We start from the raw sequence: 23727 nt of genomic DNA, 5'->3' as shown, positions 1-23727 counted from the left end.
CATTAAGGGGTAACACCACTGTAGAAATTTCAAAAAATTGATTTTTTTTTTATAAGCTTAAAAAATTCTTTGAACCTTTTAAAATACAGAACAAAAAGTTTTATACGTTACCGAAGTTTATTTCATAAATATTTTAAGCCTTTAAGCAAGCGTTAGTGACTGCTACCTAACAATTTCTCCAAATTTCCAAACTTTAAACGCATTTTTCTCAAAACACGTTTTCTGAAATTGGCACACAGCATAACTCAAACAATTTTAAATATTTTTAATCAGGTTTTTCACTACGTCTATAATAACCTTCTTGAGAGAAGAGCGTAGGGTATTTTCGATAGATTTATTTAAACGATTGTTATAATTATTTAAAAGCCGTTTTTTTAGACCAAAATAGAGTTTTTTCCTTCAAATGCTTGCTAATTCCACAAAAATAAATATTTTTTAAATCCCCTACGTGTTTCTCTAGCTATTCTTATCTAGATTAAGAAAAAAAAATTTCCTTGTTCCAGATTAAAATTTGCACCCTCTGTGATGCGTGCCGCGGAGCTCCTTCAAGAGAAACCACATTACAAAAATGTCTCCAATGCCGCCATTTTGTAAAATTTTTCGATCAAACTTTGTAGTTTTGTATTTTAGTATATAAGTAATAACTTCCCAAATCAGAGTGATTGTTTTCCCTTTCTTTCTACACAAAAAAATTCTTTTAAAATCGTGTTTATTTTACGCGTGTAGAGTGGTGTTACCCCTTAATAGAGCTGTTTTGTTTATTTCAGATACATTCATTAAAGTTTTCCTGAAATTTAAACAACTTTTTTCGGTGAGCTATTTCTCGTAGTTCAGGAACTATTTCCTTTTATATAGCGTTGATATTTCTTTTCATTAAACTGAATAAAAAATTTTTTTTTTTATTGAAACGTTATAAATATTTAAATGCATTTCATTCTATTACACCTAGTTCACAACTATCAAGTTATATTAGTTTATAAAATTCGACATTATTTACAGGAAATACGTATATAACTGGAAGACAGCTGACAGAAATTTACATATATTTGTCAGTCATCAAAATTTCTGGAACAAGATCATTTGGTTTTTTTCGTTAAGTCTCCGGCATTGGTCATCTAAATTGGCAAGTCGCCGAGCCTCCGGGTTAGTATGTTTTTCGAGCCTTTCGGCATGAGCTACAGCGTAATGTTTGACAACTTCTGATACTAATGACATCTTGAGGTCACGATGTAAATCAGTGTTCCTCACATACCATTGTGCGTTTACTGCGTTCTTTAGAAACTTGTTTTGAAATCGTTGTATTTTTTCAATATGAGTTGGTTTGGCACAGCCCCATAGCTGTGTACCATAAGTCCACACAGGTTTAAATACTTGTTTATAAATTAAAAGTTTGTTTTGTATGGAAAGAGGAGACCTTCTTCCAGTAAGCCAGTTTAATTTTTGCATTTTGAGGTTTAATTCCACGTGTTTTATTTTAACGTGCTCTTTCCAGCATAGTTTGGCATCAAGCGTCATCCCTAAGTACTTCGCGTTTTGGAGTAAGGAATTTTCGTGCCAGAAATATAAACAGGATAATGTTGAATTTTTTTGTTTGTAAAATCCACATGAAGTGACTTGCTTCATTAAGTTTTATACGCCACTTTGTAGTCTATTCGGTGATTTTGTTAACATCTTCCTGAAGTTTGAGAGTGGACTGTGTCTTATCGTCTCCAATTGTTGAAATGCACGTATCGTCGGCAAAGGTAGCTATAGTGCTAGTTTCCACGACAGTCGGTTCTACGTTACCGAAACGACCCGGATTTATATCCGGCCAAGGACTGTCACTCCAGCAGCATTCCCCGTATGTAGGTAGGGGGAATGTTTATGCTGCTACAACAACAACATAGTGCTAGTCTCAGAGACCGGTAGGTCAGATGTGAAAAGCACGTAAAGTATAGGGCCAAGGATACTGCCTTGTGGAACCCCGGCTTTAATTCGCTTTAGGCTTGAGAAAGAGCTATCGCACTTGATCCTGAAATATCTGTCATTTAGATACGAAGTAAATAGGTCCGAAAACTCCCTTGGAAGCAAGATTTTAATTTTATGGAGTAGTGCCATACTTTGTCGAAGGCCTGAGCAACATCGAGAAATATGGAAGAGCACACTTTTTTCTTTTCGATTGCTTCTTCTATCACATTTGTGATTCTATGCACTTGTTCGATTGTTGAGTGCTTTGCTCGAAATTCGAATTCAATCAAAGGCTTTAACCGCTGCAGAATTAGTTATTCGAGTAGTTTGGACATTATAGGTAGCAAGGAGATCGGACGGTATGATGACACTTAGTGGGGACTTTTGCCAGATTTTGGTATCATCAGCGGTGATAAGATCGCCGATCTCTGCAGGCGAAGACAAACAGAACTGATTTTCAGCTTGATGAATATCTGTAAGCAATGGTGCATGATGAGCCCACAAGCCATTGGATTTTTTAATTGGAGGGTTTTGTATAGTTGGTGTTTTCTGGTATTTTGTAGATTTCCATAGGGAGCAGTCAGTACTTTTTTCCGCTGTTAGTTTCTGTATATAATGATTGAAGGATACATTTTTCAGTTTATCCATTTCTTCTCTTGAATGTTGAGTAATTTTATTTAACAAAGTTTTTAGCGATGGTTGTCGGGTTCGTAGCCACTTTGGATAGCGAAGTCCAGCTTGTTTTGCTGTTTGAGTTGGTGTGCTATACCATGCGGCATTTTGGATTTTTTGGGTAAGCAATAATACTTCTTCATCAATTTCATTATGTAACGAGAGTGTATTTTGTTTTTCAACGTTTTGATTAAGCGTATATTTGAAATACTTCCAATCAGTAAACTTGTTGGTCAGAGTAGGCGCTCGTTGTTTAAGTTCAATGCCTTCACTTAGTTTTAAATATACGGGTGAGTGATCTGAATTAAGGTCTGTTCCTTCATATACTAGCAAGGATTTTTTGCAAATTTTTCTTACAATGAAGAAGTCAATTAGATGTGGAGTTTTATTTTGGTCTGTTGGCCAATAAGAAGGTTTGCCGGTAAAGATAAATTCACAGCCAGTTTCTCTTGCACCTTTATAGAGTTCACGACCTTTAGTTGTTGTGAGTCTCGAGCCCCAATGAACGTGTTTTGCATTGAAGTCTCCTTCTATTATGAGTCTCCCCATATGCTTTTGAAGTAGTTGTTTATACTGCTCTGATTTGATATTATGTCTTGGGGGACTATATACCGCAGTTAAGCATATTTCGTTCGTTTCGACATTTATTGCTATGCTGGTGGATTGAAATTCTTCAAAGCAAACTTTTTCTTTTTCAATATGTCGTATACTATTTTTAACCAGAATTTCACTTCCTCCTCTGGCGTTGTTTAAAGGGTGATGTGTATAATAAGTGCTGTAAATTTTCATTTTTGCATATTTGTGGGTTGTTAAGTGAGTTTCTGATATAAGACACACATTTACTTTTTCTATTTGAAGAACTAGTTCAAATTCATTCAAATGTTATGTTAGTCCGTTCGCATTCCATGTTATAATTCAAAGTGATTTCTCCATTCTTATAAATTTTTATTTGCGAGCTTTTCGAGTCGATCCAGACGTTTTTCCAGAGATTTATAAAAAGTTTCTTGCTGGTTTAAGAGCGAATAAATTTGGGAAAGTATATCATTACTATTGTTTCCATTGTTTCGAGATTTGGGTATATTTTCTCTTGCAATATCTGCATATGTTTTTGTTTGTGCTGTTTGGACTTCAGAGCTGCGTCTATTTTCAGTGTATTTAACAAAATCATTTCCACGGCTAGCTGAAGGAAATGATAGCTTAGTTGGAGCTATTTTTGTCTTACCGTCTCTTATCTTTTGTAGTTCCTTTGCTACCAGGCATCCTCTGTAGTTTGCCGGATGTTCCTCCCCACAATTACAGCACTCGAGGTGGCTTGCAACAATAGTTCTTTGTGTGCCCGTAAGATTGCCAAGTTTTGCATTGGGGTATATTCTATATGGCTTAAGAGGCTTAATTTTGACAATCGAACCCAAGATTTTTGTAATTTCGTAAATTTTTTTAATATCCTCCTCACATTTAAAGGATAGTATAAACATGTTTAATGGCTCTTTGGTTTTCCACTTTAGTTTATTTATTGCATTTGTTATTTCAGACCCCTGTTCTTTAAGATCTGATATTATAGATACTGGGTCACATGTGTGGTGTAGTTTCTTTACTATAACTTTAATTTCTCTTGTTTGTTTATTTTCAAAGGAGTGATACGGCATATTTGCCGTAGTTAAAAACGATGTTACTTTTCGATAATCCAAGCTTTTAGTTAGATTGAGTTTAAGAACGTTATTGTTTTCAAGTTTGATAGAAAAATAATTTTCACTTGGTTTTTAATATCATTACACAATTTCTGATAATTGACCACACCTGTTATCATTATTGGTGGTGGTCGACGTTCCTTTGGTGCTTATATGCAAAGATTTTATTTCGTTTTGATGTGCAGTTTCGGAGATTGGTAAAGATGGCAGAATTTCGGGTGATGTGTCTGCTTTGCGCTTCTTACTTGGGCGCCTTTTCTTAAGAATCCAATCAGTTTCACGTGCTAATTCCTCGTCGTCGGTATGAAATTCTTCAATTATTTTGGATGCACTTGAGCTGGCTCTTGACTTTTACATAATTTAATATTTTAATTTTGTAATTGCTCAATTCTTTCTAATTTTTCATGCAGCTGCCTATTTATTATTTTTTGGTCAGATAAATTTTTGATTTCTGCGACTCCTCCCGGAGGCGGTGAATGAAACATACCTCAATTTGTTGATATATATTTATTATTGCTGTTTTTTTAATTTTTTTTTATGAATCTGGCAACCCTTAATGTGAAGTGTTCCCTCTGCAATAACACTTCACATTAAGGGTGTGTTCAGGATAGTTAAGTTATTGAACTTTTTCGTTCCTGCAGTTGGTTTATGTATAACTGACAACTTTTGGCGCAAACAGCTGATTTGCAGTAAATTTATTGTTCTTTGGTTTATTTAAGCTTTATGCTCTTTTTTTTACAATTGTACACCCGTTTTTATGAATAAATGTTCATAATTTCTCTACGTCTTGTGGGCCGGCCTGAGGGACATACGATACGACAGATGTGTTGCTGCTGAATAGCGACGAGCCACTGTTCTGCGTTAGCACAGATGGTGACAAGTCTTCGGATGGTTGCGGTTGTAGTTTTTCTACTTTATCTTGTTCAATTTTGTCCTGCAACTTAGAGAAGCAATAATTGCAAATTCAGGGTCGACAGGTGTATTCGGGAACAATGATTGCAGTTCCTGCGCCATACTCCCCACTTTCTTGAATTGATTTTTTGTTTTCTCGTAAACATGTTTTCTATGATTGTTTTCAAAAGCTTTGCATTCTTGTTTTTGAAAATATGAGTTGGCTGACATCTCAATATCGATTACAGCGTGAATATGAAATACAAGCGTTTTCGTCAATTGAGAAAAATCCGATGTACTACAATGGCTATTGCATGATTAAATTTTTTTTGAAATGTTAAAAGATGTCAAAAATCATTGAACAACAATACGAAAAGTAGAAAATCTGATAGAATCAAATAAAAGTTAGTATTATTGATGAAAATAAATAAAACGCTAATATTTGATGTTTCTTTTCATAAACCACTTAATAAACCCTTAAAAATTGAATATTTATTCATAAAAACGGGTGCACAATTGTACAATACGTGTCTGCAATTGCAAACATCTGTTTTACTTCATTTCTTGCGTATTTTATCGATGGCAATTCGTATAAAAATGCAGATACGTAAGTGTTTAAAATTCATGCAAACCTGCTTATTAGCAGCATTGTTTATTCAATTTAATGAAAATAAATATCAACGCTATATAAAATGAAATAGTTCCTGAACTACGAGAAATAACTCACCGAAAAATGTTGTTTAAATTTCAGGAAAACTTGAATGAATGTATCTGAAATAAACAAAACAGCTCTATTAATGTAAAGGAAATTTCAAAATTCATGATTGTATAATAGTGTAGAAAGATAAGCGTTTCTTTACTCACTGAAAATTTTTCAATAAATAGCGAGCTGTTGCGGAAAAGTTGTCAGTATAAAGTCGTTACAACGACTTTGAGGATTATTTATTGTCGACGTAAATACATTCGAAAAAGTATATCAAAACACAGTTTACTATGTCAATCAATACATGAAGGATATGCTTGATGTCATCGAGTCTGTAAGGCAATGAGACTATACAAACAGACTCGAAGAGGACACTAGGTTGTCACACCTGTCGCTTACGGAAGTTCAAAAAAATCGTGAGTACTCAACTTTTTCTAAACTCATTTTGAAGTTGATATCACAATATTTGAATGTTAACAACAAAATCATTAAGAAAGAGCACCAATTTCTGTCATTTTTTTGTAGTGTGGATACTATTTTTGTCAATAATTACTGAGCAGTTCACGTTTGTGCCGAAAAAACAGGTTTTTTACTCAAAAATTCATTACTCAAAAACAACTGATTTTAGCAACTGGGCATTCAACTCAATAGAAGTTGGAGGTGTCCTCATGGCTTAACAAAAGTCAAAAAAAAATACACTTTTTGAAATATTGAATTTCGAAAAAATTTCGCACTTTTTGGTTTTTGCAAAATAAAAAATTTTCAACTACCTTTTTGCTTTTATTTGTACATGAAGTCGATCGTGCACGATCGTCAACGATCATGTTGAACCCAGAATCATTAAAATCGGTTATTTTTTGACTAAGTTATGAGCAATTAAAAAAATGTTTCTTATATAATTAAAAAAATCGATTTTGAGCCGAAAAACAAGATTGCTGATAAATCTTGAAAAAAAAATTTTCGGGCGAACAAAAAATACGTGTCTCATTATTTTGACTAGAGAGCAACATATTTGAGTTACATCGAAATCGAAGAACATGTCATCATCACAATGTTTCGCGTAGATACGGAGTGATATATTAGTGAGGGTGATGTTTTCTTGGCAGCGTATTCATTCCCGGCATCTTCCCGTATTCATGGGAATCCGCAAAAGTTTAATATTGAAGGAAGGGGTTTTAGTAGCGACTTTTATCGTATCGCGCAAAGAGAATTCTCTAGGTCATGAACATAGCTCTATATGTTTCATATTCAAGTATACCTTTAACAATGGTGCAAGCATCACCACCCTCTATACCATTACTTGTAATACTGCGCCAAGCATTTGTTTGTTGCAGGGTTCCCTTGAGATATCGAACTTTGCATTTGACCACGTTAACGTGCATTGTACAATACAATACACTACAATATCGTGCATTGTAGCGTCACCTCGCAACACGATAGCGCGCAGACCACGAGTTTTCTGGCTGAGCGATATGTTACAAATGAAAAATTATGCTTTCAAATATCCAGCCAACAAAACTTTAGCAAGCTAGATTTTCGAATAGGTAACAGCTCGTCGAACTTTCTATCACTGCAAATACGCAAATATCCAAATAGCATGTAAACAAAGAACGCTTCGGGGAGAATCGATTAATTTTATGCAGTGAATTTCGTTGTTGGAAACGGTACAAAATATTACCAATCAACCAGATAACCTGGGTGAATACCCTACTCCTTTTGTTATCTAAAGGATTTTCCAATAACAGGTGTTATTTAAATATATAAAAGGCTATCGAGAGATTATTAACGATTTATTATGGTCGGAATTGGAGGGTATTGATCTGGACAACGTTTATTTTCAACTAGACGGCGCTACGTGCCACACAAGCAACGAAACCATTGATCTTTACCGGAAAAGTTTCCGGACCGTGTTATCTCTGGAAGAGATGATCACAATTGGCCACCGAGATCTTGTGATTTAACACCCTGTGACTTTTTTCTTTGGGGCCACGTGAAAGAGAAGGACACCTGGTTGAGGCTGAGCCGCCTCTCAGGCACGGCAGGAGGCACCTCATCAATTACGCTGACGAGATCAAAGACAAAACAGATCGACAATTACTGGACCAGACAGTGTACACACAGTCTATAACCGACATTCATGGGGGACACTTACCATCAAACCCACTCATCTAACACCCCTCTCCATCTGGACCCAACTTGTCGAAACAGCAAGTTTCCTGGGTCTACCGTTAAATGAGCTAGACGAAGACGGCCGGTGATCTACACCACACTGGCAGGGTTAAGTATACTGCTACAACAACAATAACAACAACAAAACCTTTCAAAGTAGTCTTAACAGCTGGTTGCCAATTTTGCAGCTTATCTGCCATATGTGAATGGGTGTGGATTTAGTGCTAATCACTGCATATGTGAACGTACTTTTAGACTTTAATGTTAATATAGGGTTTTCCAATAAGGAGTGTTATTTTGATATTCAAAGAAAAATACTATTTTTTAATAAATATAAATGATCGGATGTTTATTTCATTATAAAGAGGAAGGTATGCCGTTAATAGTGGAAAATAACATCAGGCAAATGACCACCACGACCACGCTTGCAGGACAATATCCTTTTCATGAAAATTTCCATAACTGAATTGCAAAGTGGCTGCCCTGTATCCTCGATAGCCTCACAACTTTTCCGCAACAGCTCGCTATTTAGTGAAAATTTTTCAGTGAATAAACAAACGCTTATCTTTGTACACTATTATACAATCTTGACTTTTGAAATTTCCTTTACATTAAGGGGTAACACCACTGTAGAAATTTCAAAAAATTGATTTTTTTTTTATAAGCTTAAAAAATTCTTTGAACCTTTTAAAATACAGAACAAAAAGTTTTATATGTTACCGAAGTTTATTTCATAAATATTTTAAGCCTTTAAGCAAGCGTTAGTGACTGCTACCTAACAATTTCTCCAAATTTCCAAACTTTAAACGCATTTTTCTCAAAACACGTTTTCTGAAATTGGCACACAGCATAACTCAAACAATTTTAAATATTTTTAATCAGGTTTTTCACTACGTCTATAATAACCTTCTTGAGAGAAGAGCGTAGGGTATTTTCGATAGATTTATTTAAACGATTGTTATAATTATTTAAAAGCCGTTTTTTTAGACCAAAATAGAGTTTTTTCCTTCAAATGCTTGCTAATTCCACAAAAATAAATATTTTTTAAATCCCCTACGTGTTTCTCTAGCTATTCTTATCTAGATTAAGAAAAAAAAATTTCCTTGTTCCAGATTAAAATTTGCACCCTCTGTGATGCGTGCCGCGGAGCTCCTTCAAGAGAAACCACATTACAAAAATGTCTCCAATGCCGCCATTTTGTAAAATTTTTCGATCAAACTTTGTAGTTTTGTATTTTAGTATATAAGTAATAACTTCCCAAATCAGAGTGATTGTTTTCCCTTTCTTTCTACACAAAAAAATTCTTTTAAAATCGTGTTTATTTTACGCGTGTAGAGTGGTGTTACCCCTTAATAGAGCTGTTTTGTTTATTTCAGATACATTCATTAAAGTTTTCCTGAAATTTAAACAACTTTTTTCGGTGAGCTATTTCTCGTAGTTCAGGAACTATTTCCTTTTATATAGCGTTGATATTTCTTTTCATTAAACTGAATAAACAATTTTTTTTTTTATTGAAACGTTATAAATATTTAAATGCATTTCATTCTATTACACCTAGTTCACAACTATCAAGTTATATTAGTTTATAAAATTCGACATTATTTACAGGAAATACGTATATAACTGGAAGACAGCTGACAGAAATTTACATATATTTGTCAGTCATCAAAATTTCTGGAACAAGATCATTTGGTTTTTTTCGTTAAGTCTCCGGCATTGGTCATCTAAATTGGCAAGTCGCCGAGCCTCCGGGTTAGTATGTTTTTCGAGCCTTTCGGCATGAGCTACAGCGTAATGTTTGACAACTTCTGATACTAATGACATCTTGAGGTCACAATGTAAATCAGTGTTCCTCACATACCATTGTGCGTTTACTGCGTTCTTTAGAAACTTTTTTTGAAATCGTTGTATTTTTTCAATATGAGTTGGTTTGGCACAGCCCCATAGCTGTATACCATAAGTCCACACAGGTTTAAATACTTGTTTATAAATTAAAAGTTTGTTTTGTATGGAAAGAGGAGACCTTCTTCCAGTAAGCCAGTTTAATTTTTGCATTTTGAGGTTTAATTCCACGTGTTTTATTTTAACGTGCTCTTTCCAGCATAGTTTGGCATCAAGCATCATCCCTAAGTACTTCGCGTTTTGGAGTAAGGAATTTTCGTGCCAGAAATATAAACAGGATAATGTTGAATTTTTTTGTTTGTAAAATCCACATGAAGTGACTTGCTTCATTAAGTTTTATACGCCACTTTGTAGTCTATTCGGTGATTTTGTTAACATCTTCCTGAAGTTTGAGAGTGGACTGTGTCTTATCGTCTCCAATTGTTGAAATGCACGTATCGTCAGCAAAGGTAGCTATAGTGCTAGTTTCCACGACAGTCGGTTCTACGTTACCGAAACGACCCGGATTTATATCCGGCCAAGGACTGTCACTCCAGCAGCATTCCCCGTATGTAGGTAGGGGGAATGTTTATGCTGCTACAACAACAACATAGTGCTAGTCTCAGAGACCGGTAGGTCAGATGTGAAAAGCACGTAAAGTATAGGGCCAAGGATACTGCCTTGTGGAACCCCGGCTTTAATTCGCTTTAGGCTTGAGAAAGAGCTATCGCACTTGATCCTGAAATATCTGTCATTTAGATACGAAGTAAATAGGTCCGAAAACTCCCTTGGAAGCAAGATTTTAATTTTATGGAGTAGTGCCATACTTTGTCGAAGGCCTGAGCAACATCGAGAAATATGGAAGAGCACACTTTTTTCTTTTCGATTGCTTCTTCTATCACATTTGTGATTCTATGCACTTGTTCGATTGTTGAGTGCTTTGCTCGAAATTCGAATTCAATCAAAGGCTTTAACCGCTGCAGAATTAGTTATTCGAGTAGTTTGGACATTATAGGTAGCAAGGAGATCGGACGGTATGATGACACTTAGTGGGGACTTTTGCCAGATTTTGGTATCATCAGCGGTGATAAGATCGCCGATCTCTGCAGGCGAAGACAAACAGAACTGATTTTCAGCTTGATGAATATCTGTAAGCAATGGTGCATGATGAGCCCACAAGCCATTGGATTTTTTAATTGGAGGGTTTTGTATAGTTGGTGTTTTCTGGTATTTTGTAGATTTCCATAGGGAGCAGTCAGTACTTTTTTCCCCTGTTAGTTTCTGTATATAATGATTGAAGGATACATTTTTCAGTTTATTCATTTCTTCTCTTAAATATTGAGTAATTTTATTTAACAAAGTTTTTAGCGATGGTTGTCGGGTTCGTAGCCACTTTGGATAGCGAAGTCCAGCTTGTTTTGCTGTTTGAGTTGGTGTGCTATACCATGCGGCATTTTGGATTTTTTGGGTAAGCAATAATACTTCTTCATCAATTTCATTATGTAACGAGAGTGTATTTTGTTTTTCAACGTTTTGATTAAGCGTATATTTGAAATACTCCCAATCAGTAAACTTGTTGGTCAGAGTAGGCGCTCGTTGTTTAAGTTCAATGCCTTCACTTAGTTTTAAATATACGGGTGAATGATCTGAATTAAGGTTTGTTCCTTCATATACTAGCAAGGATTTTTTGCAAATTTTTCTTACAATGAAGAAGTCAATTAGATGTGGAGTTTTATTTTGGTCTGTTGGCCAATAAGAAGGTTTGCCGGTAAAGATAAATTCACAGCCAGTTTCTCTTGCACCTTTATAGAGTTCACGACCTTTAGTTGTTGTGAGTCTCGAGCCCCAATGAACGTGTTTTGCATTGAAGTCTCCTTCTATTATGAGTCTCCCCATATGCTTTTGAAGTAGTTGTTTATACTGCTCTGATTTGATATTATGTCTTGGGGGACTATATACCGCAGTTAAGCATATTTCGTTCGTTTCGACATTTATTGCTATGCTGGTGGATTGAAATTCTTCAAAGCAAACTTTTTCTTTTTCAATATGTCGTATACTATTTTTAACCAGAATTTCACTTCCTCCTCTGGCGTTGTTTAAAGGGTGATGTGTATAATAAGTGCTGTAAATTTTCATTTTTGCATATTTGTGGGTTGTTAAGTGAGTTTCTGATATAAGACACACATTTACTTTTTCTATTTGAAGAACTAGTTCAAATTCATTCAAATGTTATGTTAGTCCGTTCGCATTCCATGTTATAATTCAAAGTGATTTCTCCATTCTTATAAATTTTTATTTGCGAGCTTTTCGAGTCGATCCAGACGTTTTTCCAGAGATTTATAAAAAGTTTCTTGCTGGTTTAAGAGCGAATAAATTTGGGAAAGTATATCATTACTATTGTTTCCATTGTTTCGAGATTTGGGTATATTTTCTCTTGCAATATCTGCATATGTTTTTGTTTGTGCTGTTTGGACTTCAGAGCTGCGTCTATTTTCAGTGTATTTAACAAAATCATTTCCACGGCTAGCTGAAGGAAATGATAGCTTAGTTGGAGCTATTTTTGTCTTACCGTCTCTTATCTTTTGTAGTTCCTTTGCTACCAGGCATCCTCTGTAGTTTGCCGGATGTTCCTCCCCACAATTACAGCACTCGAGGTGGCTTGCAACAATAGTTCTTTGTGTGCCCGTAAGATTGCCAAGTTTTGCATTGGGGTATATTCTATATGGCTTAAGAGGCTTAATTTTGACAATCGAACCCAAGATTTTTGTAATTTCGTAAATTTTTTTAATATCCTCCTCACATTTAAAGGATAGTATAAACATGTTTAATGGCTCTTTGGTTTTCCACTTTAGTTTATTTATTGCATTTGTTATTTCAGACCCCTGTTCTTTAAGATCTGATATTATAGATACTGGGTCACATGTGTGGTGTAGTTTCTTTACTATAACTTTAATTTCTCTTGTTTGTTTATTTTCAAAGGAGTAATACGGCATATTTGCCGTAGTTAAAAACGATGTTACTTTTCGATAATCCAAGCTTTTAGTTAGATTGAGTTTAAGAACGTTATTGTTTTCAAGTTTGATAGAAAAATAATTTTCACTTGGTTTTTAATATCATTACACAATTTCTGATAATTGACCACACCTGTTATCATTATTGGTGGTGGTCGACGTTCCTTTGGCGCTTATATGCAAAGATTTTATTTCGTTTTGATGTGCAGTTTCGGAGATTGGTAAAGATGGCAGAATTTCGGGTGATGTGTCTGCTTTGCGCTTCTTACTTGGGCGCCTTTTCTTAAGAATCCAATCAGTTTCACGTGCTAATTCCTCGTCGTCGGTATGAAATTCTTCAATTATTTTGGATGCACTTGAGCTGGCTCTTGACTTTTACATAATTTAATATTTTAATTTTGTAATTGCTCAATTCTTTCTAATTTTTCATGCAGCTGCCTATTTATTATTTTTTGGTCAGATAAATTTTTGATTTCTGCGACTCCTCCCGGAGGCGGTGAATGAAACATACCTCAATTTGTTGATATATATTTATTATTGCTGTTTTTTAAATTTTTTTTTATGAATCTGGCAACCCTTAATGTGAAGTGTTATTGCAGAGGGTTTGTGTTCAGGATAGTTAAGTTATTGAACTTTTTCGTTCCTGCAGTTGGTTTATGTATAACTGACAACTTTTGGCGCAAACAGCTGATTTGCAGTAAATTTATTGTTCTTTGGTTTATTTAAGCTTTATGCTCTTTTTTTTACAATTGTACACCCGTTTTTATGAATAAATGTTCATAATTACTCTACGTCTTGTGGGTCGGCCTGAGGGACATACGATACGACAGATGTGTTGCTGCTGAATAGCGACGAGCCACTGTTCTGCGCTAGCACAGATGGTGACAAGTCTTCGGATGGTTGCGGTTGTAGTTTTTCTACTTTGTTTTGTTCAATTTTGTCCTGCAACTTAGAGAAGCAATAATTGCAAATTCAGGGTCGACAGGTGTATTCGGGAACAATGATTGCAGTTCCTGCGCCATACTCCCCACTTTCTTGAATTGATTTTTTGTTTTCTCGTAAACATGTTTTCTATGATTGTTTTCAAAAGCTTTGCATTCTTGTTTTTGAAAATATGAGTTGGCTGACATCTCAATATCGATTACAGCGTGAATATGAAATACAAGCGTTTTCGTCAATTGAGAAAAATCCGATGTACTACAATGGCTATTGCATGATTTAATTTTTTTTGAAATGTTAAAAGATGTCAAAAATCATTGAACAACAATACGAAAAGTAGAAAATCTGATAGAATCAAATAAAAGTTAGTATTATTGATGAAAATAAATAAAACGCTAATATTTGATGTTTCTTTTCATAAACCACTTAATAAACCCTTAAAAATTGAATATTTATTCATAAAAACGGGTGCACAATTGTACAATACGTGTCTGCAATTGCAAACATCTGTTTTACTTCATTTCTTGCGTATTTTATCGATGGCAATTCGTATAAAAATGCAGATACGTAAGTGTTTAAAATTCATGCAAACCTGCTTATTAGCAGCATTGTTTATTCAATTTAATGAAAATAAATATCAACGCTATATAAAATGAAATAGTTCCTGAACTACGAGAAATAACTCACCGAAAAATGTTGTTTAAATTTCAGGAAAACTTTAATGAATGTATCTGAAATAAACAAAACAGCTCTATTAATGTAAAGGAAATTTCAAAATTCATGATTGTATAATAGTGTAGAAAGATAAGCGTTTCTTTACTCACTGAAAATTTTTCAATAAATAGCGAGCTGTTGCGGAAAAGTTGTCAGTATAAAGTCGTTACAACGACTTTGAGGATTATTTATTGTCGACGTAAATACATTCGAAAAAGTATATCAAAACACAGTTTATTATGTCAATCAATACATGAAGGATATGCTTGATGTCATCGAGTCTGTAAGGCAATGAGACTATACAAACAGCCTCGAAGAGGACACTAGGTTGTCACACCTGTCGCTTACGGAAGTTCAAAAAAATCGTGAGTACTCAACTTTTTCTAAACTCATTTTGAAGTTGATATCACAATATTTGAATGTTAACAACAAAGTCATTAAGAAAGAGCACCAATTTCTGTCATTTTTTTGTAGTGTGGATACTATTTTTGTCAATAATTACTGAGCAGTTCACGTTTGTGCCGAAAAAACAGGTTTTTTACTCAAAAATTCATTACTCAAAAACAACTGATTTTAGCAACTGGGCATTCAACTCAATAGAAGTTGGAGGTGTCCTCATGGCTTAACAAAAGTCAAAAAAAAATACACTTTTTGAAATATTGAATTTCGAAAAAATTTCGCACTTTTTGGTTTTTGCAAAATAAAAAATTTTCAACTACCTTTTTGCTTTTATTTGTACATGAAGTCGATCGTGCACGATCGTCAACGATCATGTTGAACCCAGAATCATTAAAATCGGTTATTTTTTGACTAAGTTATGAGCAATTAAAAAAATGTTTCTTATATAATTAAAAAAATCGATTTTGAGCCGAAAAACAAGATTGCTGATAAATCTTGAAAAAAAAAAATTCGGGCGAACAAAAAATACGTGTCTCATTATTTTGACTAGAGAGCAACATATTTGAGTTACATCGAAATCGAAGAACATGTCATCATCACAATGTTTCGCGTAGATACGGAGTGATATATTAGTGAGGGTGATGTTTTCTTGGCAGCGTATTCATTCCCGGCATCTTCCCGTATTCATGGGAATCCGCAAAAGTTTAATATTGAAGGAAGGGGTTTTAGTAGCGACTTTTATCGTATCGCGCAAAGAGAATTCTCTAGGTCATGAACATAGCTCTATATGTTTCATATTCAAGTATACCTTTAACAATGGTGCAAGCATCACCACCCTCTATACCATTACTTGTAATACTGCGCCAAGCATTTGTTTGTTGCAGGGTTCCCTTGAGATATCGAACTTTGCATTTGACCACGTTAACGTGCATTGTACAATACAATACACTACAATATCGTGCATTGTAGCGTCACCTCGCAACACGATAGCGCGCAGACCACGAGTTTTCTGGCTGGGCGATATGTTACAAATGAAAAATTATGCTTTCAAATATCCAGCCAACAAAACTTTAGCAAGCTAGATTTTCGAATAGGTAACAGCTCGTCGAACTTTCTATCACTGCAAATACGCAAATATCCAAATAGCATGTAAACAAAGAACGCTTCGGGGAGAATCGATTAATTTTATGCAGTGAATTTCGTTGTTGGAAACGGTACAAAATATTACCAATCAACCAGATAACCTGGGTGAATACCCTACTCCTTTTGTTATCTAAAGGGTTTTCCAATAACAGGTGTTATTTAAATATATAAAAGGCTATCGAGAGATTATTAACGATTTATTATGGTCGGAATTGGAGGGTATTGATCTGGACAACGTTTATTTTCAACTAGACGGCGCTACGTGCCACACAAGCAACGAAACCATTGATCTTTACCGGAAAAGTTTCCGGACCGTGTTATCTCTGGAAGAGGTGATCACAATTGGCCACCGAGATCTTGTGATTTAACACCCTGTGACTTTTTTCTTTGGGGCCACGTGAAAGAGAAGGACACCTGGTTGAGGCTGAGCCGCCTCCCAGGCACGGCAGGAGGCACCTCTTCAATTACGCTGACGAGATCAAAGACAAAACAGATCGACAATTACTGGACCAGACAGTGTACACACAGTCTATAACCGACATTCATGGGGAGACATTTACCATCAAACCCACTCATCTAACACCCCTCTCCGTCTGGACCCAACTTGTCGAAACAGCAAGTTTCCTGGGTCTACCGTTAAATGAGCTAGACGAAGACGGCCGGTGATCTACACCACACTGGCAGGGTTAAGTATACTGCTACAACAACAATAACAACAACAAAACCTTGGGTGTGGATTTAGTGCTAATCACTGCATATGTGAACGTACTTTTAGACTTTAATGTTAATATAGGGTTTTCCAATAAGGAGTGCTATTTTGATATTCAAAGAAAAATACTATTTTTTAATAAATATAAATGATCGGATGTTTATTTCATTATAAAGAGGAAGGTATGCCGTTAATAGTGGAAAATAACATCAGGCAAATGACCACCACGACCACGCTTGCAGGACAATATCCTTTTCATGAAAATTTCCATAACCGAATTGCAAAGTGGCTGCCCTATGTCCTCGATAGCCTCACAACTTTTCCGCAACAGCTCGCTATTTAGTGAAAATTTATCAGTGGATAAACAAACGCTTATCTTTGTACACTAATATACAATCTTGACTTTTGAAATTTCCTTTACACTAATAGAGCTGTTTTGTTTTTTATTTCAGATACATTCATTAAAGTTTTCCTGAAATTTAAACAACTTTTTTCGGTGAGCTATTTCTCGTAGTTCAGGAACTATTTCCTTTTATATAGCGTTGATATTTCTTTTCATTAAACTGAATAAAATATATTTTTTTTTATTGAAACGTTATAAATATTTAAATGCATTTCATTCTATTACACCTTGTTCACAACTATCAAGTAATATTAGTTTATAAAATTCGACATTATTTACAGGAAACACGTATATAACTGGAAGACAGCTGACAGAAATTTACATATATTTGTCAGTCATCAAAATTTCTGGAACAAGATCATTTGGTTTTTTTCGTTAAGTCTCCGGCATTGGTCATCTAAATTGGCAAGTCGCCGAGCCTCCGGGTTAGTATGTTTTTCGAGCCTTTCGGCATGAGCTACAGCGTAATGTTTGACAACTTCTGATACTAATGACATCTTGAGGTCACGATGTAAATCAGTGCTCCTCACATACCATGGTGCGTATACTGCGTTCTTTAGAAACTTGTTTTGAAATCGTTGTATTTTTTCGATATAAGTTGGTTTGGCACAGCCCCATAGCTGTATACCATAAGTCCACACAGGTTTAAATACTTGTTTATAAATTAAAAGTTTGTTTTGTATGGAAAGAGGAGACCTTCTTCCAGTAAGCCAGTTTAATTTTTGCATTTTGAGGTTTAATTCCACGTGTTTTATTTTAACGTGCTCTTTCCAGCATAGTTTGGCATCAAGCATCATCCCTAAGTACTTCGCGTTTTGGAGTAAGGAATTTTCGTGCCAGAAATATAAACAGGATAATGTTGATTTTTTTTGTTTGTAAAATCCACATGAAGTGACTTGGCTTCATTAAGTTTTATACGCCACTTTGTAGTCTATTCGGTGATTTTGTTAACATCTTCCTGAAGTTTGCGAGTGGACTGTGTCTTATCGTCTCCAATTGCTGAAATGCACGTATCGTCAGCAAAGGTAGCTATAGTGCTAGTCTCAGAAACCGGTAGGTCAGATGTGAAAAGCACGTAAAATATTGGGCCAAGGATACTGGCTAATTCGCTTTAGGCTTGAGAAAGAGCTATCGCACTTGATCCTAAAATATCTGTCATTTAGATACGAAGTAAATAGGTCCGAAAACTCCCTTGGAAGCAAGATTTTAATTTTATGGAGTAGTGCCATACTTTGTCGAAGGCCTGAGCAACATCGAGAAATATGGAAGAGCACACTTTTTTCTTTTCGATTGTTTCTTCTATCACATTTGTGATTCTATGCACTTGTTCGATTGTTGAGTGCTTTGCTCGAAATTCGAATTCAATCAAAGGCTTTAACCGCTGCAGAATTAGTTATTCGAGTAGTTTGGACATTATAGGTAGCAAGGAGATCGGACGGTATGATGACACTTAGTGGGGACTTTTGCCAGATTTTGGTATCATCAGCGGTGATAAGATCGCCGATCTCTGCAGGCGAAGACAAACAGAACTGATTTTCAGCTTGATGAATATCTGTAAGCAATGGTGCATGATGAGCCCACAAGCCATTGGATTTTTTAATTGGAGGGTTTTGTATAGTTGGTGTTTTCTGGTATTTTGTAGATTTCCATAGGGAGCAGTCAGTACTTTTTTCCGCTGTTAGTTTCTGTATATAATGATTGAAGGATACATTTTTCAGTTTATCCATTTCTTCTCTTGAATGTTGAGTAATTTTATTTAACAAAGTTTTTAGCGATGGTTGTCGGGTTCGTAGCCACTTTGGATAGCGAAGTCCAGCTTGTTTTGCTGTTTGAGTTGGTGTGCTCTACCATGCGGCATTTTGGATTTTTTGGGTAAGCAATAATACTTCTTCTAGTTGTTTATACTACTCTGATTTGATATTATGTCGTGGGGGACTATATACCGCAGTTAAGCATATTTCGTTCGTTTCGACATTTATTGCTATGCTGGTGGATTGAAATTCTTCAAAGCAAACTTTTTCTTTTTCAATATGTCGTATACTATTTTTAACCAGAATTCCACTTCCTCCTCTGGCGTTGTTTAAAGGGTGATGTGTTTAATAAGTGCTGTAAATTTTCATTTTTGCATATTTGTGGGTTGTTAAGTGAGTTTCTGATATAAGACACACATTTACTTTTTCTATTTGAAGAACTAGTTGAAATTCATTCAAATGTTATGTTAGTCCGTTCGCATTCCATGTTATAATTCAAAGTGATTTCTCCATTCTTATAAATTTTTATTTGCGAGCTTTTCGAGTCGATCCAGACGTTTTCCCAGAGATTTATAAAAAGTTTCTTGCTGGTTTAAGAGCGAAAAAATTTGGGAAAGTATATCATTACTATTGTTTCCATTGTTTCGAGATTTGGGTATATTTTCTCTTGCAATATCTGCATATGTTTTTGTTTGTGCTGTTTGGACTTCAGAGCTGCGTCTATTTTCAGTGTATTTAACAAAATCATTTCCACGGCTAGCTGAAGGAAATGATAGCTTAGTTGGAGCTATTTTTGTCTTACCGTCTCTTATCTTTTGTAGTTCCTTTGCTACTAGGCATCCTCTTAGTCCAGTCAAAAGAGACAAAAAAAATAGCCAACTAAGTAATTTTAGGAGTATGCGAGTTTATGGTTTTATTATGTAAAACTCATCACTGTGAACTTAAATTTGAGTTTTCGGGGTCGGGGGTTGTGTCCCGCGGCCGCTATCTTAGAAATAAGGCTGCAACTGGTTTTTACGATTATCTCGTGAATTACGAAAGTTACGAAAATTTTGTAAACTACTTTTTTGTAGATTATAATATTATCTACAACTTTCATTCAAAACTTTTTATTGTAAAATTAATCATAAAAAAGTTATAAACAAAATTTCGCGAAAAATTAAGGGATGAATTTTTTTCAAGCGTAATAACTTTTTTTTATTGATTTTATGGAAAATATACATCAGAGCTTTTTTATAGAGCATTCTTTTGTGAACATTTTTGTCTATAAGTTTTTTTCGCTATCTTCATTTAATCTTATGATTTTGAGCTGCTAAGCGGAGCAACCAATACATTAGCGAAGCGCGTACATGATTATCATTCGTTCTTATTTTGTACGAGATTATTCATTCTGCATACCCCCTTTGAGATAGACCTGTTGCATATATATGTATATATACCTACCTACTATATATATATTTATATATATATGCATATATATACTGAAGAGGAAAACTGAAACAAAATGTAATACTTTCTATTTCAACACATTTTTTTTTTCCAGTTTTTAACGAATCAAATATTTTTTTTGCATAACTTTATTGGCATGTATGTACTATCTTTCTCTCAAACCGGTTTGGTGTCAATCTAAAACAACCACACTAGTAGCAAGCAATAATGCAAATAAAGACAAATGTTACAGTTTTGCACTCAATCATTTTTTTATTTCTTAGAATAAATAAAATAAATATTAATACGTTACGCTGGCGTTAGTTTTGTACAGTTTCTCGAAGTATCAACACGTGTTGTTATTGATTTACGTTAAAATGTCTAATTGTTTTGTATGTGAAAAAGTGATTGAAGATGATAAAACATCTCTCACTGTTAAAGCCAAAGGTGTAAAAACTCTGCTGGAAAGAGAGAATTATTGAAGTTAATGTTCTGCAGGTGCAAGGCGAAATGCGGTAAAGCCTGCGGGTGTCGCAAAGCAGGGCTGAAATGTTCACCAATTTGTCAACATTGTAGCGGTGAAATGTGTGAAAATACAGTAGATATTTCTGAATTCATTGATAACGACGATATTGATGAAGACGATACCGAAGACGACGCACCGACATTACTGACGGACAGCATGGGCATTGAACATGACGACCTTGACTTATCACCCATCGACATACAGGTAGGACCTGACATTGACACTGACATTGGCATGGTTGATCCAGAACCTGGACCATCAAAAAAAAAAAAAACTTGAATAATAAATAAAAAATTAGTGGATTAGGCCTACAGGGGAGACCACATAAAAAAAAAACGCGCTGCAGACTCTACCTCTTAGGTGGTGCGGAAAGGAGTCTCAATAATTTATATAAAATATAAATATAATTGCGTACAAAATTAACAATACAATAATAACAATAATAACATAATAACATCACTAAGAAAAGTAGATAAATGCAATGTATATGATATTCGTATAAGCTTATAGTATTGGTTGCTCCGCTTAGCAGCTCAAAATCATAAGATTAAATGAAGATAGCGAAAAACACTTATAGACAAAAATGTTCACAAAAGAATGCCCTATAAAAAGCTCTCATGTATATTTTCCATAAAATCAATAAAAAAAAAGATATTACGCTTGAAAAAAATTCATCCCTTAATTTTTCGCGTAATTTTGTTTATAATTCTTTATGATTAATTTTACAATAAAAAGTTTTGAATGAAAGTTGTAGATAATATTATTATCTATAAAAAAGTATTTTACAAAATGTTCGTAACTTTCGGAATTCACGAGTTAACGCAAAAAACCAGTTGCACCCTTATTTCTAAGATGGCGGCCGCGGGACACAACCCCCGACCCCGAAAACTCAAACTTAAGAGCACAGTGATGGGCTTTACATAATAAAACCATAAACTCGCATACTCCTAAAATTACTAAGTTAAATCTTCTTTTGACTGGACTATCTGTAGTTTGCCGGATGTACCTCCCCACAATTACAGCACTTGGGCATTTGTGTATCTGGTTTCGTGCAACTAACAGTAGCATGTTTGCCTGCACATTTTACACATCGAGGTGGCTTGCAACAATAGTTCTTTGTGTGCCCGTAAGATTGCCAAGTTTTGCATTGGGGTATATTCTATATGGCTTAAGAGGCTTAATTTTGACAATCGAACCCAAGATTTTTGTAATTTCGTAAATTTTTTTAATATCCTCCTCACATTTAAAGGATAATATAAACATGTTTAATGGCTCTTTGGTTTTCCACTTTAGTTTATTTATTGCATTTGTTATTTCAGACCCCTGTTCTTTAAGATCTGATATTATAGATACTGGGTCACATGTGTGGTGTAGTTTCTTTACTATAACTTTAATTTCTCTTGTTTGTTTATTTTCAAAGGAGTAATATGGCATATTTGCCGTAGTTAAAAACGATGTTACTTTTCGATAATCCAAGCTTTTAGTTAGATTGAGTTTAAGAACGTTATTGTTTTCAAGTTTGATAGAAAAATAATTTTCCCTTGGTTTTTAATATCATTACACAATTTCTGATAATTGACCACACCTGTTATCATTATTGGTGGTGGTCGACGTTCCTTTGGTGCTTATATGCAAAGATTTTATTTTGTTTTGATGTGCAGTTTCGGAGATTGGTAAAGATGGCAGAATTTCGGGTGATGTGTCTGCTTTGCGCTTCTTACTTGGGCGCCTTTTCTTAAGAATCCAATCAGTTTCACGTGCTAATTCCTCGTCGTCGGTATGAAATTCTTCAATTATTTTGGATGCACTTGAGCTGGCTCTTGACTTTTACATAATTTAATATTTTAATTTTGTAATTGCTCAATTCTTTCTAATTTTTCATGCAGCTGCCTATTTATTATTTTTTGGTCAGATAAATTTTTGATTTCTGCGACTCCTCCCGGAGGCGGTGAATGAAACATACCTCAATTTGTTGATATATATTTATTATTGCTGTTTTTTTAATTTTTTTTTTATGAATCTGGCAACCCTTAATGTGAAGTGTTATTGCAGAGGGTTTGTGTTCAGGATAGTTAAGTTATTGAACTTTTTCGTTCCTGCAGTTGGTTTATGTATAACTGACAACTTTTGGCGCAAACAGCTGATTTGCAGTAAATTTATTGTTCTTTGGTTTATTTAAGCTTTATGCTCTTTTTTTTACAATTGTACACCCGTTTTTATGAATAAATGTTCATAATTACTCTACGTCTTGTGGGCCGGCCTGAGGGACATACGATACGACAGATGTGTTGCTGCTGAATAGCGACGAGCCACTGTTCTGCGCTAGCACAGATGGTGACAAGTCTTCGGATGGTTGCGGTTGTAGTTTTTCTACTTTATCTTGTTCAATTTTGTCCTGCAACTTAGAGAAGCAATAATTGCAAATTCAGGGTCGACAGGTGTATTCGGGAACAATGATTGCAGTTCCTGCGCCATACTCCCCACTTTCTTGAATTGATTTTTTGTCTTCTCGTAAACATGTTTTCTGTGATTGTTTTCAAAAGCTTTGCATTCTTGTTTTTGAAAATATGAGTTGGCTGACATCTCAATATCGATTACAGCGTGAATATGAAATACAAGCGTTTTCGTCAATTGAGAAAAATCCGATGTACTACAATGGCTATTGCATGATTTAATTTTTTTTGAAATGTTAAAAGATGTCAAAAATCATTGAACAACAATACGAAAAGTAGAAAATCTGATAGAATCAAATA

At 34.8% G+C, this 23727-nt stretch overlaps 1 protein-coding gene across 3 annotated transcripts in view; it reads left to right on the top strand.

The window, feature by feature from the left end:
* LOC128869629 (calcium/calmodulin-dependent protein kinase type 1-like) overlaps positions 1-21276 on the top strand; it is a 361072-nt gene extending 339796 nt beyond the window's left edge. The window contains exons 11-12 of one of the 3 annotated variants that reach the window (XR_008455349.1): positions 5950-6317; positions 9447-9532. Coding sequence is in view for 2 of the 3 variants with exons in the window: in XM_054112200.1 (XP_053968175.1) it covers positions 14613-14664 (52 nt within the window). In the remaining variant the exon portion in view is untranslated. The other 2 variants (XM_054112200.1, XM_054112203.1) reach the window with 2 other exon arrangements.
* Positions 21277-23727: the final 2451 nt, after the last annotated feature.

This window comes from Anastrepha ludens, chromosome X (assembly GCF_028408465.1).
Source record: "Anastrepha ludens isolate Willacy chromosome X, idAnaLude1.1, whole genome shotgun sequence".
NCBI lineage: Eukaryota > Metazoa > Arthropoda > Insecta > Diptera > Tephritidae > Anastrepha > Anastrepha ludens.
This window is presented reverse-complemented; position numbering and strand designations above follow the sequence as displayed.